At 32.7% G+C, this 17,439-nt stretch overlaps 1 protein-coding gene across 1 annotated transcript; it reads left to right on the forward strand.

The window, feature by feature from the left end:
• Positions 1-5,303: 5,303 nt before the first annotated feature.
• Positions 5,304-17,151, forward strand: LOC129003489 (uncharacterized). The gene is made up of 11 exons (XM_054431788.1): positions 5,304-5,338; positions 6,115-6,183; positions 7,054-7,155; positions 8,744-8,882; positions 9,108-9,163; positions 9,290-9,428; positions 11,589-11,716; positions 12,759-12,875; positions 14,436-14,573; positions 15,876-15,929; positions 16,940-17,151. Exons 2-11 carry the CDS (start codon positions 6,156-6,158, stop codon positions 17,131-17,133), a joined length of 1,095 nt encoding a protein of 364 aa, XP_054287763.1. The 5' UTR covers positions 5,304-5,338; positions 6,115-6,155; the 3' UTR covers positions 17,134-17,151.
• The last annotated feature ends 288 nt before the right edge of the window (positions 17,152-17,439 follow it).

Raw genomic sequence — 17,439 nt, forward strand, 5'->3', positions numbered from 1 at the left:
CAAGAATAATAATAATGTTATGTTTTTAGCTTTAGTGGTAATCTAGTAGAGAAAAAAGTTACAGAAATAGATCTGAACAATCGTTGTTTTATAATATAAGAAGGCGAATATATTACGTTCAGTTGCCATGTAAAATTACTTTTAAAATTAAATGAAAAGTAAAAATTTATTTTGTTTAGTTCATTTTTTAGCGAAGTCTCTGTCATGGAATATTTTACAAGTATATTTAGTAGAACAAGCAAGTAGCAGATAAAACAATGAATTCTAAACCTGATTTTAATGTTCCAAGGATATGAATTGTGGTTGAAATAATTTCTAGAAAACTTTGCTCCGCTACGAAAATAAAAATTTGTGGTTTTACGGGTTTCTTTTAAGTTGTTTGTAAATCATGTTAGGGAGGAATTGTAGAAGCGGAATGGAAGTAACTTTGTTAGAGGAGAAACTCCTCGGCCACGAAGTAATAAGTTTAGTTAAAGCTGCACTGGAAATTAATTTATATTAAGTAATTAATTGTAATCTAGAAAATATTATTACAGTATATAAATAACCATGAATCATGAATAGTTTAAAACATACAACTATCTCATAAGCAACATGATAAAATATTTAATTTGTTTAGCTAGGAGTTTAACATTTAAAAGTGCACAAAAAGCTAGTTATTTCGTTATTTTTACACAAAATGAGAAAACCGCTAATTCTTTTTGTATTGGAACTTTCACCATTGATATTGAGGTTGGTACTAGCTGTTACCCACGGGCTTCACGCAGTTTGACTACATAAGTATTAATAAAACTATTGATTGGTTAGGTTAAGCTGAAATAAACAAACAGAATACAGTAATACAAACAAATAATCACACATGAATAAGGTAATAAATTGGAAGAATAACATATAAATAAGTACAGCTGAGATATTTTTAACAATATGTATACGGAAAGTTAACTTTAGACAGGAACTACGACCTTAAAGGGCGATTTATAATATAATGGATAGTTTTGCGCAAGGTTTCTCGTCATGACAAACATTTTAAGTATATGGTTTATGGGGCTGTGATTTATAGTTTTCTCAACAAATCATGGGTACTTTGAGATTATAAATGGATTTCATAATTTAAGTTCATCAGCACTTGACAAATAACGTAACTATGATTGTGACAACGATGTATTGGTCGTATTAATAACATACATATTAAATTAAATTAATTTCTGCTGATAGTATAACAAAAGGTATAGCACCTTCTTCATAGCTTCGATTGAGGTTGGAAGCATGAAGAGAAGGATCTCCCAACCCTGTTAGTCGCCTCCTACGACAAGATGGGGCTAGCTGAGGTCCTATTCGAACCCGGGTAACCGTACGTGGGCATATTCTATATAACTTTTAACAGACATAATACTATAAGGAGTTTAGAGATAGTTTCCTAACTTCATATAATTTATGATACAATGAGAAACTTTATGTTACTGCCATTTGAGAGAAGTTTTATTACATTGTCTAGTATGAAAAATTTGAGATTTCCATTTATATGCAAGATAAATTAAAATAAAAATCTATTTAATTTCATTAATTCAAACAATACGTTAACATCAACTTAATAGGCTTCTATTGTCGTGGTTCTATGAAGGAACTATCACGATACATCATTAAATGCAAATTCAGTTCTGGATGAAGTTATCAGTAGCTTTTACCACTAAGGGTAATTCTGCACTTTAGCTGATAAACTCTGCCTGTGTTATCGTTACAATACAAACACGTTTGGTGACTATAAATGGTGTATTGTCCATTGTGCTCTTGTCGAGATAACTGCACAATGTTTAATCCCTTCTCAAAAGAGAATACATTTTGATTTAAATTTTTAAATCATGTCAAAAATGAATATTTAGCAAATTTAGCGAATATTTTGTTGGAATGTAGTTGTAACCGAATAATTCTTGAAAAGTGGACCACTGAGCTTTTAAATTCCAGTTCTTATTTTGAAGAGTTCCTTAGAGCATAAGTTTAAGTATGCAATATCAGAACTGAACGCTGTATGATGTTAAGACCCTCTGGGACCATGGATTGTTGTTGACAACTGAGATATGTTTTAGAATTATTAGATAAGTTAAGTTTAAAATTTTTTTAAATTTTTTTATGACATCCTAAACGTTTTTAATTTACAAAAAAAATGATTGTGTAAGCTATGACAACTTACTGGCTGATGTCATTTAAGACTACTTAATTGATCAGCAAAATTTGTTGCAGCACTTAATAAATCAGAGTAATTATTTGGGATGATTTTTCTGGTTGTTTTGAGCTACCAAATGTTGAGGGGTTCTGTGGGTTGAAAACGTGGTTTTAATAGGTAGGCTATACATAGATATATTGAAAAATATTGGATCATAGCCACTAAATTCTAGAAAGTGTTTTTTATTGCATAAAAAAACAACAACAATTAACTTGTTTTTAATTTCCTTCAACTGGTCTGGAATATGGTTTTAAAAATAGACTATCAAACTCGCTCCTACCTTATTATCACCTTGCTGTGAAAGTAAAAGAATAAGAATAACGTTTGTTAACCACCTTTCCATTGAACATTTATCAATAACACGTACGAAAGAACTTTTGTTCCTCCAATATGACAGCGATGTGGTTTATGGTGCAAAGAGAGCTTTGTTCGCAAAACACAATATTTCCACTATATTTACATGTGTGCCGTAACCACATATTACAATGTGAAATAACAAGCCTGCATATTTTTCTGCATATTGTCTACTTATTTTGGGTCTAATTCATTTCATCACTGATGTTCTCCGTAAGAATTTCACAAGTGTTCGTACAATACAACTTGAACCTCAAAACACTTGAGCATCAATGAAAAAAAAAAAACTGAATCCTCAAATTCCAAATAATATAAAAATGGTATATCGAAATATTTTAATAATGAAACAATATATAGAAGCTTTAAATATTCTGGAGTAATTCCCATATATTTTACTACTAATTAAATCAATTAATTTGTAAATTTTGTTATTAATTTTTCCTTTTAATTGGCAACATTAATCTTTACTTACTAGTTATAGAAGATGCGCATGGATAAATTAATTTTAAGATATAAATTATAAGGTATTTTCAAAGCCATATGCCTTGAACCCCTCCTTCCAAAAAACAAACGAAAAACAGAGAAAAAACAAAAGCAAGAACGAACATGCAAGAAAACAATACATTTTGCTGAGTGATTGGTGTTTTTGTGTTAAAACAAATACGTGTCCATATTATAATGCCTGCGGGGTGAGCGTGTAAATGGACCTTTGAAAAAACAAAGAGATGTAAAAATTGATTGGAAAGGGTTTTATGCTTGTAAAATATTACGGGATAAAACATGTGATGTAATTTGTGTAGATAGCCAGAGATTCTAGTGCTTGGCTTCAAATCTGATGATCTGGTTCGATTCTAAGCGAGATATATTTAGGACCCTATTTTCAGTTGTCTCCTATTTTGATGTTGCTATCCAACAAAAACAGCAAAAAAGACCTGGAATGCTCAATTTAATTAAATAAATTCCAGTTGCGTAGAACAAAAAAATTAAAATTTAATATTCTCTCAGCAAACCTACTTAAAAAGCGAATTCATAAGGCTTCTTTTTTAAAAACTACTAAAATGAACTAGAATTTGGAGTTCTTGCTACAAGGCATGACAAATTTGGATAAGTTTATAATTGAGGAAAAGAAACAAGTTTACAGAAATTCTTGGCGAAAAAATTAAAAACATTTGAAACAGATATAGTTTTCTTCAATTTTAAAGCTCTTAGCCTGGTGTTGCATGTTATGATTTTTATTGTATTACACTTAAAACAAGCATTTTACAACATCTCAGTTTATAAAGTGCCTCAACTAGTCTCTTAATTTGCGTTAGTATTATCATCATTAGTATAACAAGTTGCCTTCGTCATAAAGGAGATGCAGTAATAAAACTATTATTTGTAAAATATTAGAAAATACTTAATATAGGCCTAACAATAAATAGATAAATGAAGGCACGTCAACAAACAAAAGTGAATTTGTAAACAACTTTAAATTAATTATATTATTTATCGAAAAAAAAACTTGTTACCTTATAGTTTATTTAACAATGTAGGTTGTTTATTTGGTTAACATAGGAAATACAATATGCAAACGTAAGTAAGTATTACAAGTATTTTTGATGACAAGATATAAATTCTTTGAAAATAAAAATTTTAGAATAGTTGTTTCACAAATAAGTATTTCAATGTATTAATTTAAGCTATTCTCTATTTAATTTAAGATTACATTAGATGGACCAACAGGCGTTTTGTCATTTACGTTTGAAGGAATGCTCTAGAATACCTGATGCAAGTGTATAAGATTACTTTCAGGGCGCATTCCACTACCTTGTGGCTTACCTCTTCATTCTAAGTGTCTTTGCGAAGCTTTGAGGACACCTATCCTTTAATCTTACACCTACACTAATGTAATGTTCTGAATGCGTTCAAAGTAAAATAAATACAATTAAAATTTACTCTGACCTGAATTATGTTGTTGTATAATCAGTTAATAACAAACACAAATCTTAAACTTCTCTTAAAAAGGTGGATTTTGAGTGATATCTGTTTTTTTATCATTGATTAGCCTGTATTTACTCATTTATAGTATTTACTGTGACGTTATCATTATTGTTCTCTGTTCTTATTTCGTTCTTGTTGCTTGGAATCTATTGTATTGTTATTTTGTTCTGCTAGTTATTTACAGTGAATCTTGAATCACGTTTTTTGTCTTTAATAAATTATTGTCTCCAGTATTTTCACTACTTATGTACTGACCAGTTATTTGTCACAAAGACATTCTGTAAACAGTATTGTGAAAAAACAGTATTGTGAAAATGGTGTATCCGTATATGAAAAAACCATGAAATTAATCATCATATAAAACAGCTAAAGACCTATTTCAATGTACCTTATGGAACCAGTTTCATTTTATCATGGGATACTATTGATACAAATACAGACAAAGAGAATGTTTGTCAAGTAAAAGGATAACCGTTTTGTTGCAAAAGAAAAATGCGAGTTCATTATAAAATCTGTCAAAATTACAAGCAAGGCTACATAGTTAAGTTTCTCTTTTGCTACATACCTAACGCTATTGGTCAGCATATTGTGTTTCCAATTGTCCTGTTTCCAAATACGCAGATCACACTTTTTGCCGTGAGTCAGTACGCCCGCATGTCTTTAAATTGGATAACCCACTGTCCAATTGCAGGACTAATTCATGTTAGTCAGTTCTACTACATCGCAACAACATGCTGCACTTTTCAGCGTTTGTCATTTGTGTATTTGCAGCCATTGTATGTAAGTAATTAAATAATTTTCATTGGCATTTCATGTGTGTGTACAATATACAGGGTGGTTACAAACTGTCCAATAATTTTAAGTGGCATTATGGACAAAAGTCGAACCAAAATAAAATTTTCTATAACTCAAAAGTTACTTGTACAGCCACCATTTTGTTTTTCACAAAACTATTTTATAAAAGCTTTTTGTTCAGTAGATTATTATTCAGTACGTAAATGAATAATGCAAAGACCTATTTAGGAAAAAAATTATAGTTTTTATTTTCAAAATGACAATCATTTACAAGCTAAATTATTGACGGTTCGTTTTTTTAGACTCTATTACAATTCTAATGGTAACAAATTCAAGAAAGTCTGTTCATAAAGAAGGGAGAAAACTTAAATTGTTTGTTAAAATTCTTTGTCTGTAGAACTGATGCAACTAAAAGAACAAAAAACTACATAAAATGCCAATATTTTTATTTAGGTCTATTCGATATGCTTTATTAATTACATGCACCATCTGTAGAAAACGTTTGATTAAATAAAAATATTTTAAAGACTTAAACTACGAAAAATATTGTATTTTTTTTTTTATTTTATTTTGCTTCCAACGGTCCAAACAAACAAATTTAAAATTATGTTTACAATAAATATTCAATGTTACTAATATCTAAGGGTCAAGCTAAACATGGAATGGAATCTGTTGTGGAAAAATACTAACACCCTTAACTATTGACATATAAACTCTAGTTTAAAAAAAAAATCTACGATAACACAATGTAACCTTTTCAGACTCTCATGAACTATACAACGAGGGTATTGTATCAGATACAATGATTTTAAGAGACCATCGAGATCAAGGTATGTATCAATATTGAATAATCTAATTCTTTGATACAATTAGTTTTTTTTCTAATTCGTATGGTATTAAATATTGGAAAAAATAATTTATTTGTTTAAATGTAATTGTAAGATAAATAAAAGTGTGTGATAGTATATTTTTAGTTTACTTAGTAAATTTTATGTAACGCTGTGCAATACAAGACATATGGACAAAATTACTTAAAGTAGTATGTTTTGTGGAAAATTGCACATAACATGGATTTCAGAACTAATTGCATATCTCTTTTATGATGAGACATCACTTAGATCATTCAAATATACTAAACAGGCTTCAATGTGTAATGAACACATACAAAATGTGTTTTTTTCACTTATCTACAAAACATACACAATTCTTGTATGTAACAGTAATTTACTAACCAATAAAAAGTGCGATAATAAGATCGGTTTGGTTAATATTTTATTAAACAATTGTTAGCATATTAACACATCTGATGTTTTCAAAACCATGGGTTGCTTTATTAAACGGGTTTACATTAGAAATATGGCTTAGGAATTGTTTCAGAGGTTTTTAAGAAAGCTACAAACTGTAAATTTAAAGCTCATAATAGATATGACAATTACGAAAGTCCGATTGACAAATGTGTATGCATTGCCCAAGTAATGGAATATTTGGCATGTTTTTTGAGAAAGTTATTTGGGAACAGATTATTATTTTTAACTTTTTGTACTACTTTTTGCACTTTGTTTGTACTTACAGAGTACAACGTCCACTTTTCGCTAAAAAAAATCATCCTTAATATCCTATCTATTAAAGTTTCTACGCCGAATGTCTAATAAAAAAGTCAAACATCATTTTTTTAACTATATTTCTTATAATTTTTGTAGAGGATCCACATTGCACCCATCATATCCACAAGCTATATCGTCATATGAAGTGTGAACCGGAAATATCAGCTGGAGCTAAGTGTCCAACAAACTACAAATGTGGTGAGTAGGCCTACAACTAAAATAGTTATTGATAATAATTACTTTTTTGATATAAACGTTACTTAACACCATTTATTTTTACGTTCATTTAAAATAAAAGATATAGGCCCTATTATAGGCAACAATCCATTATTTTCCTAAGCCGGTCATAGAGTGCATAAATGCAACTATGTGGATAAATGCCACCATGTGGATGGACTCCAGTATGTGGACAAATTACTCTATGTGGATAAATGCCACTATGTGAATAAATTTCAGTATGTGTACAAATTTCTCACGGTGAATAAATGACACTATGTGGATAAATTCCACTATGTACATGAATTCCAATATGTGGATGAATTCCACTATGTACATAAATTAAAATATGTGGATTAATTCCACTTTTCACAGCAATGGTACGACATGGTGATGTCAAATACTTTAAGAACTTCAGCAATACGACGACAAATTTTTATTTCATAAGGAACAACCCCTCGAATTTACAAGTTTTGTTTTTTTTACTGGAATAATTTTATGTCTAGACATAAATTTCTGTCTTCCTTATATTGTGTTGTGCCTAAGTGTGTTTATTGCTAAACATCGCGTTTTCCTTATTACACCTACTAAGAGGGATATCTCAAAGGTGCAAAATTTCATAGATTAAAAGGACTGTAACAAAACAAACTGCAATCAAAATTGTAAGTGCAATTTTGTGAAAAACACTTAACTTAATTTTGAAGAGTTAGATAGGAATATATATATTATAAACGAAATTTAAAAAAAAAACGAAAACTCATGGTGATATTATAGATCAGTACAGACATAACAAATTTAATCAAATCCGAACCACATGTGTAGTCTAGCTCTATCTATACCCACTTACTTCAGGGGCATCCATAAATAATATTTCCTACCAAAACCCAAACTCGAAGATTTGGAAGAAAACAATGTTTTCTCAATAATTATTGGGAAGACAAAAAAAATACAAAATCATGTCAAAACAACTGAAACTATAACTACTAGAAATATCAACCTTACATTAAACAATGACTTTATACAGCCACACTCGGAGACAGAAGCGCAGACCCCTGCTACTAGGGTGGGAAATCCTACAACGTAGGCTTCAACCTCACCAGTGCCATGGTGGAGTTTCATTCACCGTGTATACAGAGCTGCCAGTGTGTCAGAATGTACGAGGGGTGAGTTATAGTCTTAAACACACTAAACCATTACTTTATACAGCTACGCTCGGAGACAGAAGTGCAGACCGCTGCTACTACGGTAGGAAATCCTACAACGTAGGCTTCAACCTCACCAATGCCATGGTGGAGTTTCATTCGCCTTGTATACAGAGCTGCCAGTGTGTCAGAATGTACGAGGGGTGAGTTCTAGTCTTAAACACATGAAACCATGACTTTATACAGCCACACTCGGAGACAGAAGTGCAGACCGCTGCTACTACGATGGGAAATCCTACAACGTAGGCTTCAACCTCACCAATGCCATGGTGGAGTTTCATTCGCCCTGTATACAGAGCTGCCAGTGTGTCAGAATGTACGAGGGGTGAGTTCTAGTCTTAAACACATGAAACCATGACTTTATACAGCCACACTCGGAGACAGAAGTGCAGACCGCTGCTACTACGGTGGGAAATCCTACAACGTAGGCTTCAACCTCACCAATGCCATGGTGGAGTTTCATTCGCCCTGTATACAGAGCTGCCAGTGTGTCAGGATGTACGAGGGGTGAGTTCTAGTCTTAAACACATGAAACCATGACTTTATACAGCCACACTCGGAGACAGAAGTGCAGACCGCTGCTACTACGGTGGGAAATCCTACAACGTAGGCTTCAACCTCACCAATGCCATGGTGGAGTTTCATTCGCCCTGTATACAGAGCTGCCAGTGTGTCAGAATGTACGAGGGGTGAGTTCTAGTCTTAAACACATGAAACCATGACTTTATACAGCCACACTAGGAGACAGAAGCGCAGACCGCTGCTACTACGGTGGGAAATCCTACAACGTAGGCTTCAACCTCACCAGTGCCATGGTGGAGTTTCATTCACCCTGTATACAGAGCTGCCAGTGTGTCAGAATGTACGAGGGGTGAGTTCTAGTCTTAAACACATTAAACCATGACTTTATACAGCCACACTAGGAGACAGAAGCGCAGACCGCTGCTACTACGGTGGGAAATCCTACAACGTAGGCTTCAACCTCACCAGTGCCATGGTGGAGTTTCATTCACCCTGTATACAGAGCTGCCAGTGTGTCAGGATGTACGAGGGGTGAGTTGTAGTCTTTAACACATTAAAGGTGTTTATTATTGAACTAAAAAACAATAAATATGTGAGTTTGTGGTCAATAAATATGTGGCCGATAGCGCTGCGGACTCAGAAGCAAGACAGGTCGCGGGGTTTGCGTATTCATTTTGCCACAAACATTTTTTTTGTACTGTTCTTCCTTGAGCTGTACTGGTTCACACTTTGCTTTGGTTTATATTTTTGCCCGGCATTTATGTACAGGCCTTTTAGGTCCAAGTGAGATGGTAAAAGCAAAATAAATACATAGATTATTAACCAATTTGAAACCCGGTAGTTTAAATCATTGTTTTGGTTTTACACTTTTTATCATTTGTTAAAACTAAATAGGCAACTTGTTTTCTTCACACGTAAATAAATTAAATAAAGTGAAAAATAAAATAACTTTGAACAATATCCATTGATTTTTATGTCTCGATTGTTCACCGTAGAACAGAGTAAATATTATCAGGAAATTACAATCGTTACTAAACGCTCAAATAATGGAAAACATCTTTCAGAAATCTTAGCCTTAATGTGAAAATGTTGGCTCTATTTGGTTGTGGTTGGTTAATTATTGTATACTGTTTGAAGCTAAAATTATTTTAAAATGGAAATGTTGCTAGAAGATGATATAGACAAGGTGATATAATTGTTAGTATTACTAATAATGACGATGGATATATTAATTTTTCACTTTAAATTTGAACCAAATCGTTTTTAATCAGTTTGCATGTTCATACACTGTTTTATTTTTATATCTTTGGTGTATGCATGAACCTCTCAGCTTATTATTATTATTATTTTTTTATTTATTACACTCGTTTGAGGGAATCACGCTAAGATACATGCGACAAAACTGTACTTTGGTACTAGTAATAGTTAACAAATAAGTCGTGGAGCACTTTGCGGTAATTTCGCACCGGGTCTTCCTCCACCGAGAACGTTGTAGTTCATGGGGGCAGTGTTGTACTTTACCCTTTACCCTAGACACTACTTAAGTGTACCATTGCATTTTTCCACTTTATGTATCTGTGACTAGTCTATCTTTTATCTTCACCTCACACTCAATCGTAATTTTCCAAGTTTAAGACATGATTAATTTTAAACCCACCAATCAACTACTTGTAAATGAAGGTTTCTCCTACAACCTATGTAAATTCACCTTAAAATATTCATTTTAGGCTAGGCCTATTCTACAAATGTTTAAAGTTAATAAGTTAACAAAGATATGGATTACAAAATGTGTTTTATTAAAACAAATGAACAATTAACATGCAATGAGAAAAGGCTTGACGTTACAATGAAAGGATTGACAATGGTGTATGGGGTTGAAATTAAATTGAAATAAAAAAATAAATTTGGATAATAACTTAAAGGTTCAAATAATTTAGATGTGACATCTCTCAGGGTAGGGTGTCGTGCTGGCTTGAATGCTGATAATTAATAAATTTAATAGCGTCCAAATAGGCCTAATTAAAGTGTTAAATTTACACAATCTCAACAATGGAAAATCTAATTTTGGTGTTGTCCAAAAGGTAAGTCCAATTAGTACAAAATTTAAAAGAGTTTAAAGAAAAGGTTATACTTAATTTTGAAGATAATGATTGAGTTGAGTCCTCTTGAGGTTTAGGCTAAAAAAAACTGTGATATAACTTGAAACTGGTTTTCTTGATGAATGAATTTGATTTAGGTAAAAATTTTGAGTCCTTCTTCTAACAATTTCAACTTCTCAATGGCTTCCTTCTCTTTCCATCTCAATGTTCACATCACTATTGTTGAACACATGGGATCACTTTCACTGCTACTTAAATTTTGATTCCTTAAGGACTAATTTTGAAATGATATTATAAGAAATTTTGATGTATTGCAATTCTTTTACATATTTAATAAATAATTAGGTTGTGGGCGTTGTAAAAAAATATATATAGGCTATGGAATGAATATTATTAATGATTAATTGAACATATTAATGAAATGATATAAATTAGGAAAATGAATATTAGGACAGTCTTTCTGAGGAGTGATTATTAGGTGTATGAATAGAAGTTAACATAAAAAAAAAATTAATACTAAATAATGAATGAAATGAAATGAAATATTACACCTACTCATTACGTTACTAACTCCACCTCCATTGTTCTTCAGAGCTAGGTTCTACTGCTCCCACGACGTTCGTAGACCTAAAGTCTGTCCCGCACCTTCTGGATGTCGTCACTACAGCTTCCTGGAGGACTTTACTTGCTGCCAAAGAGGGGTTGTCAGCTGTAACAAAGGTAACACCATGAACAGGTGATAATTAACTATACAGTTGAGGAATCCAAAGTGAATTGGGAGGTAAAATAAATTGGTAAGTCTTTCTTTGAAAATATGCAGAATTAACCGTGGCTGTTAACCTCTAAACGATAATTTTCATTTAGAATTTATTTGTGATTTTCTTGATTCTACTACGACAAACTAAACCAACTTCCAATGAGAACAAACGTTTTGGCAGAAACAACCAGTTGACTCCATACATTTATGTTTTTTGTTTTCCAGTGTTTACGTGTTTATATGCAGATATCGTATTTGTTTTGTACCATACGCTTTTATTAATATTTTAGTCAAAAACGTGTTACAAGTGTAATACAAAAGGGTGGTTAGCACCACACTAATTTAAAAAAGTCTACGTACTTTTGGTACAGTATTTCTATTGTTTTGGAGCTAAATAATGCAATTTGATGACGAGAACGTTTTGTTTTTATCTTTTTTTTGTAATTATTATTTATTGTAGAGATAAATAGGCATTGTTATTGTACTTAGAAATGTAACAAAATATAACAGAACATGACGAAAATAAAAACGAGTTCTTGTTTAACTGAGCAAGAGATGAATGAGATTCAAAATAAACTCTTTTCGTCAGCATTACGATCTATATTTGTAGTCATACATTAACACCAGTACATTTTAAAATCAAATCATTAACTGTTTGGTTTTTAAAAATCAGATACTAAAAAGGGCTTTATCTAGTTATGTTCAATGATAATGACTTTTTCCGTTGTTAGAGACCATACGTAAATAATTACTCTGCTAACACGAGAATTAGGTAAAAAAAAATATTCTAAAAATTACATTACTATCCATCCAACTGTTATTAAAAGGTATTTCTATTGTATTGAAATATGAAATGTGAAAAAATAATAATCAAAATAAATGTTTAACGGTTAATAACTTGCATAGCTTACCTCAAGTCTTTTCCTCTAGGGATGAAGAGGTTTAATTTTACATGTTTCTTGAAACAACTATGATTAACTCGCATAAATCATAAAATATGTTCAGGGAAGCCAGACAGTGTCAAGTGCGTTCATGGAGGCTTGTCCTACAGCGAAGGAGAAAAGTTCTTCCCGCACGACGACATCACATGTACTCAGTGTATATGTGCTTCTGGGTTTAATGGTAAGGATATGTTGACGATTAATAAAAAAAAAAACAATCAAAACGATTACAGAACATACAATTTGTTATGGCCTGTAGTTGTTCTCGTACAAAGGTCAGGGTGAGATAGAGCGCGAGGCTTCTGTCCGTGAGGTCCCGGGTTCAAATCCCGCCAATCACCTGATGGATTTTATCTCAATTATAGTGCCTCGACCCTAGGGTTAGGCTAAAGTAATACGTATGAAGGCTCCGGGGTAGAGCGAAGTCGGGATAACAATTTGTAAATTCGTAGTCTTTTTCCTGATCTTCCCATTTAGGACTATATACAAAACCACATAACGAGAATATTGTGTAGATATTCAACAATTCATTGTATATTTAGGTCCATAAACATCTTGGATACCAATGGATTCCGAAATTATTTGTCTAATATGATGATTGATTCTACATAGGTAAATGTGTCAAAGAAGAACAGGAAATACAATAATAAGAACCTTTGTTGTTAAAACTATAACTCAACTTAAGATGGGCTGTTCAAACTATCGATGCAACATTAGGGGTTAAATTGTTTAACTACCCCTTAACTGATTCGTAGCATATTTTTCGATTATGGCTGTAAACAATTCTACATGACTTCCTTGCGAATTTTCAAAGACCAAGGGTGTCTTAAATGGTTACAAACGACAAGAATTTTCTTGAAAAGAATGAAGTTTTTAATATAAAAACTTATTTGTTTCATTTTTTAGCGAATTTCCCATATAGGGAATAAGCTATTACCGTAGGTCTCGTGGTAAGACCTAGACCCGGGACCGATTTACTTTTTCGTTTTGAGGTCCCCAGAGGCCAAAAACACCATCCGTTCAAATTCATATATATATATATATATATATATTTATATATATATATATATATTTATATATGTGTCCGTTAGCGCGATAACTCGAGCAAAATTGATCCGATTTTGATGAAATTTGGTACAAACGTGTAAACCTACATTTATTCGAACGAGTTCGCGAACCAGCATAATCGGACAATGGGATCAGGGGTTTATGGGGGGTTTTATGGGGTAAAAATGGGTTTTTCTCATTTTTGACCCTAAAAACTTTAAATTTCTAAATTTCTCTCTAGTCCATTTTGAAGAGCTTAAAAAAACAAATAATTTAGTATATTGAAGTGTTTTTAAATGTTCATTGACTACGGAGAAAATTAAAAAAATTGTAAATTTAAAATTCCCATGTTATTCTTATGGAGAATAAATAAACTGTTCTAGTTTGCTTGTTTATGGATATATTTTAATCAAATTTGGCAATTTGGTTTATTTCATACTAAGCTATCAATATTTCAATTGAAAAAACACACCTCAACATCTTCCCCGTAGCAGCAAACCTAACTACTCACTAAAATTAATGTTATTTAAATAGGAAATAAATCTGAAAATTTATAGGGAATATTTTAGTAGAAATCAAGCTGGGTAAATGGAAATTCGCTTAGTATGCAGGTTTGCTGCGACGGGGGTATTTGTTAGTTTACCTTTCCGCACGGTCATTTCAGTGGTATGTTACATTTGTCCGTTCGTTGTAGGCACCATAGCACCGCCCTATTGCCAGCAGTTCGCCTGCGACCTAGAGTTGTGGGGTGACACCCCTATCATGCTCACAAGGGGTTGTATCCCCGTGTACCTCAGTGACCATGGCTGTTGCCCTATCAGCTTTAGATGTCGTAAGTATTGTGGTTTTATTCATTTGTATTTTACACCATGTATGCTTTCTAAGTAACAGGCAATCCAACCAAACTTAGTGGTTAAATTATATTATTTCAAGGTTTTAATTCATAGACCATCCAACTGGAATAGTTTTGAATTTTGTTTATGATAAAAAGTTAACTAGAAAAAATTTTTTGGTTAAGGTAATTTCTTGGAAATAATTGGGGGAGAATATACTAGTACGTTTTTTTAAGTAAGGGCCGTTTTTAAATTTCTTCGTTCCAGCAGTGCGATTGGCATTTTCAACATTTGCGCCGTGTATGTGCATCTAATTGGTAAGACATAGCCGGAAATTTGAGAAAAATCGGCCGTGTTTACATCCGGTTTCAAGCATTCAAAATGGTGCCGCCAATTGAGACTGCCGCCGACTGTGAAGTGCGCGCTGTAATTAGATTTTTAAGAGCTTAAGGTGTGAAAGCCATTAAAAATCATCGACAGATTAGTGAAGTGTATGGCGAGAACATTATGAGTGTCATAATTGTATGCAAGTGGATATGGGAATTGAAGTACGGTACCACGAACGTTCATGATGAGTAACGCACTGGGCGGCGTCATTACTGTCCCCGTACCCATGATGACAACCAGTGCAGTGCGTTGCTCATCATGAACGTTGGTGGGGCCGTCTTAAAATGTCCTTACCTACTTGCGTACCATTCCGTCACTCATAATGTTCTCGCCATACACTTCACTAATCTGTCGATGATATTCAATAGCTTTCACACCTTTATCTCTTAAAAATCTAATTACAGCGCGCACTTCACAGTCGGCGGCAGTCTCAATTGGCGGCACCATTTTGAATGCTTGAAACCGGATGTAAACACGGCCGATTTTTCTCAAATTTCCGGCTATGTCTTACCAATAGATGCACATACACGGCGCAAATGTTGAAAATGCCAATCGCACTGCTGGAACGAAGAAATTTAAAAACGGCCCTTAATTAAAAAACGTACCTAGTAGGTTTAACCTTTTTATTGGAAAATAGCCTTTGACCAAAATGGATCTTAAGTGAAAATTACAACACATAAAATATGCTATCTTGAAGAATTTCTCACTATATACGTAAAAGCCTACTTGTAAACGTTTTCTTTTCATATTTAATATGGTTTTTGTTGAAATATTTAAAATTATAATTATATATTTATAAAAGTCTTTTACACTATGTTTTTACAATACGATATTTTTTAGTCTTTGATTACGAAATGGCATAATTTCGAGGCTTTAATTCTCAGTCCTTCCATTTACAATGTAAATTGTTTCAGCAAAGCCAAGTGATCGGATTGTCAAAGCTAAAGACGTCAGTGTCATAAAATCAGGTAAAACAATATAAGATGGCTAAAACAATTAATAAACTAGGTGCGTTGAAAGTTTTTAACATTTGATGACATTTCTTTTCTATGCTTAAACATATAAAATGGTCAGTGTGTATACTCTGAAAACCTGTGCTATTTACATTGAGTAAAGTAAAGTGTTTAACTCGTAACTTCAAAGCTACAACCCACCCCTATCCCCGTGCTCTACTACAAAAAAGCCAGAATAGGAGGAAAAACTCATAAATTGGAGAAAGGGAGAAAAGACGTACCCAGGAAGAAAACTTGTCCTTGGAAAAAGGTGAGAGCATAAAAAGAAGGGCTCCCAATCCCTGTGAGTTGCCAATTTCGACAAGCTGGAGAAATCTGCGATTCCATCTAACCCAGGAAATTGAACACAGATTTCCAATGATTGTACATTTAAAAAGTAGTAATTATTAATACATGAAGTGGTTTATGTTCAAACAATGTTATAGTAATTTATAGTATAATGAAAGGGGTTACACAATGTGACACAAATCTTAAGGTTTCTTAAGGTTTTGGTCAATTTATGAGAAAAATATTTATCTTTCTGATTGGTAAAAACTAAAATCTCTACTCAGAAATTCATAGTAAATTGGAAATTTTAGAAATGGTCCTAGCTCAAAATAATGTATGTTAGGTCAGTAAAAAAAAACAAGGTCTTGATAATCGAAACTAATCGGTAATGCATATTAAGGATAAAATTAAGTCCTTACTCATTATGAAAAAGATGGTATCGTTATGAAGTAGTGGTATCATGAAAAAGCATACTTGTAACCTGTTCACTGTATACTATTTGTCCAGCTAAATGTTTCCTATCTAACATTCTCTCAAATGAGATCTCTGGCAAAGATAGAACAGACCCAGAGTGGCTGATCGAACCGAATAGATGAATTAGTGGAAGATCATAACCCTTTTTTCCTCATATTATATTTAGTCAACCTCTGTTCCACTCTATCTACACTAATAGTGATTTCACTCCGTTTTACCCCAAGGTAAACACTGCAGATTCGGCAACCTGACGATGGACGTCGGTGACAAACTCTCCCCCTGGCTGGAGAGGAATACCAAGGAGGTCGAGTGTTCCTGCAGAGTTCCCCCCATGGCTTCGTGTGTCCGCCGGAACTTTACGATGACACCCGAACTTCGCCGAGAATTTGCCCGAGAGGGACTCGACAATAAATCTTAGAAACTATAAATTGTTATATTTGCCGTTAATAAGTCAATAAGTCATTTAGTCATGTTCTAATGTTAATAAGAATTGTAGTAGAATATATATATTCCTTCATTTGCACTTATATTTTCTTTAAATTATTTTACTCCTTGATAGTTTTTAACTTGTTAAATTAAAAATTAAATTAAAAATAAATTTCAAATTCCAAATATTTATACAGTCAAATAAATCTTTCTGTTTGCAAAACATACTTTTACACACGTGTTATATGGATAATGATACAAATTAGTGAAATTTATTTGATTTAATTCATAAATAAGT

Source organism: Macrosteles quadrilineatus, unplaced genomic scaffold (assembly GCF_028750875.1).
Source record: "Macrosteles quadrilineatus isolate MER2022 unplaced genomic scaffold, UCM_ALF_1.0 Scaffold_1__1_contigs__length_201487025, whole genome shotgun sequence".
NCBI lineage: Eukaryota > Metazoa > Arthropoda > Insecta > Hemiptera > Cicadellidae > Macrosteles > Macrosteles quadrilineatus.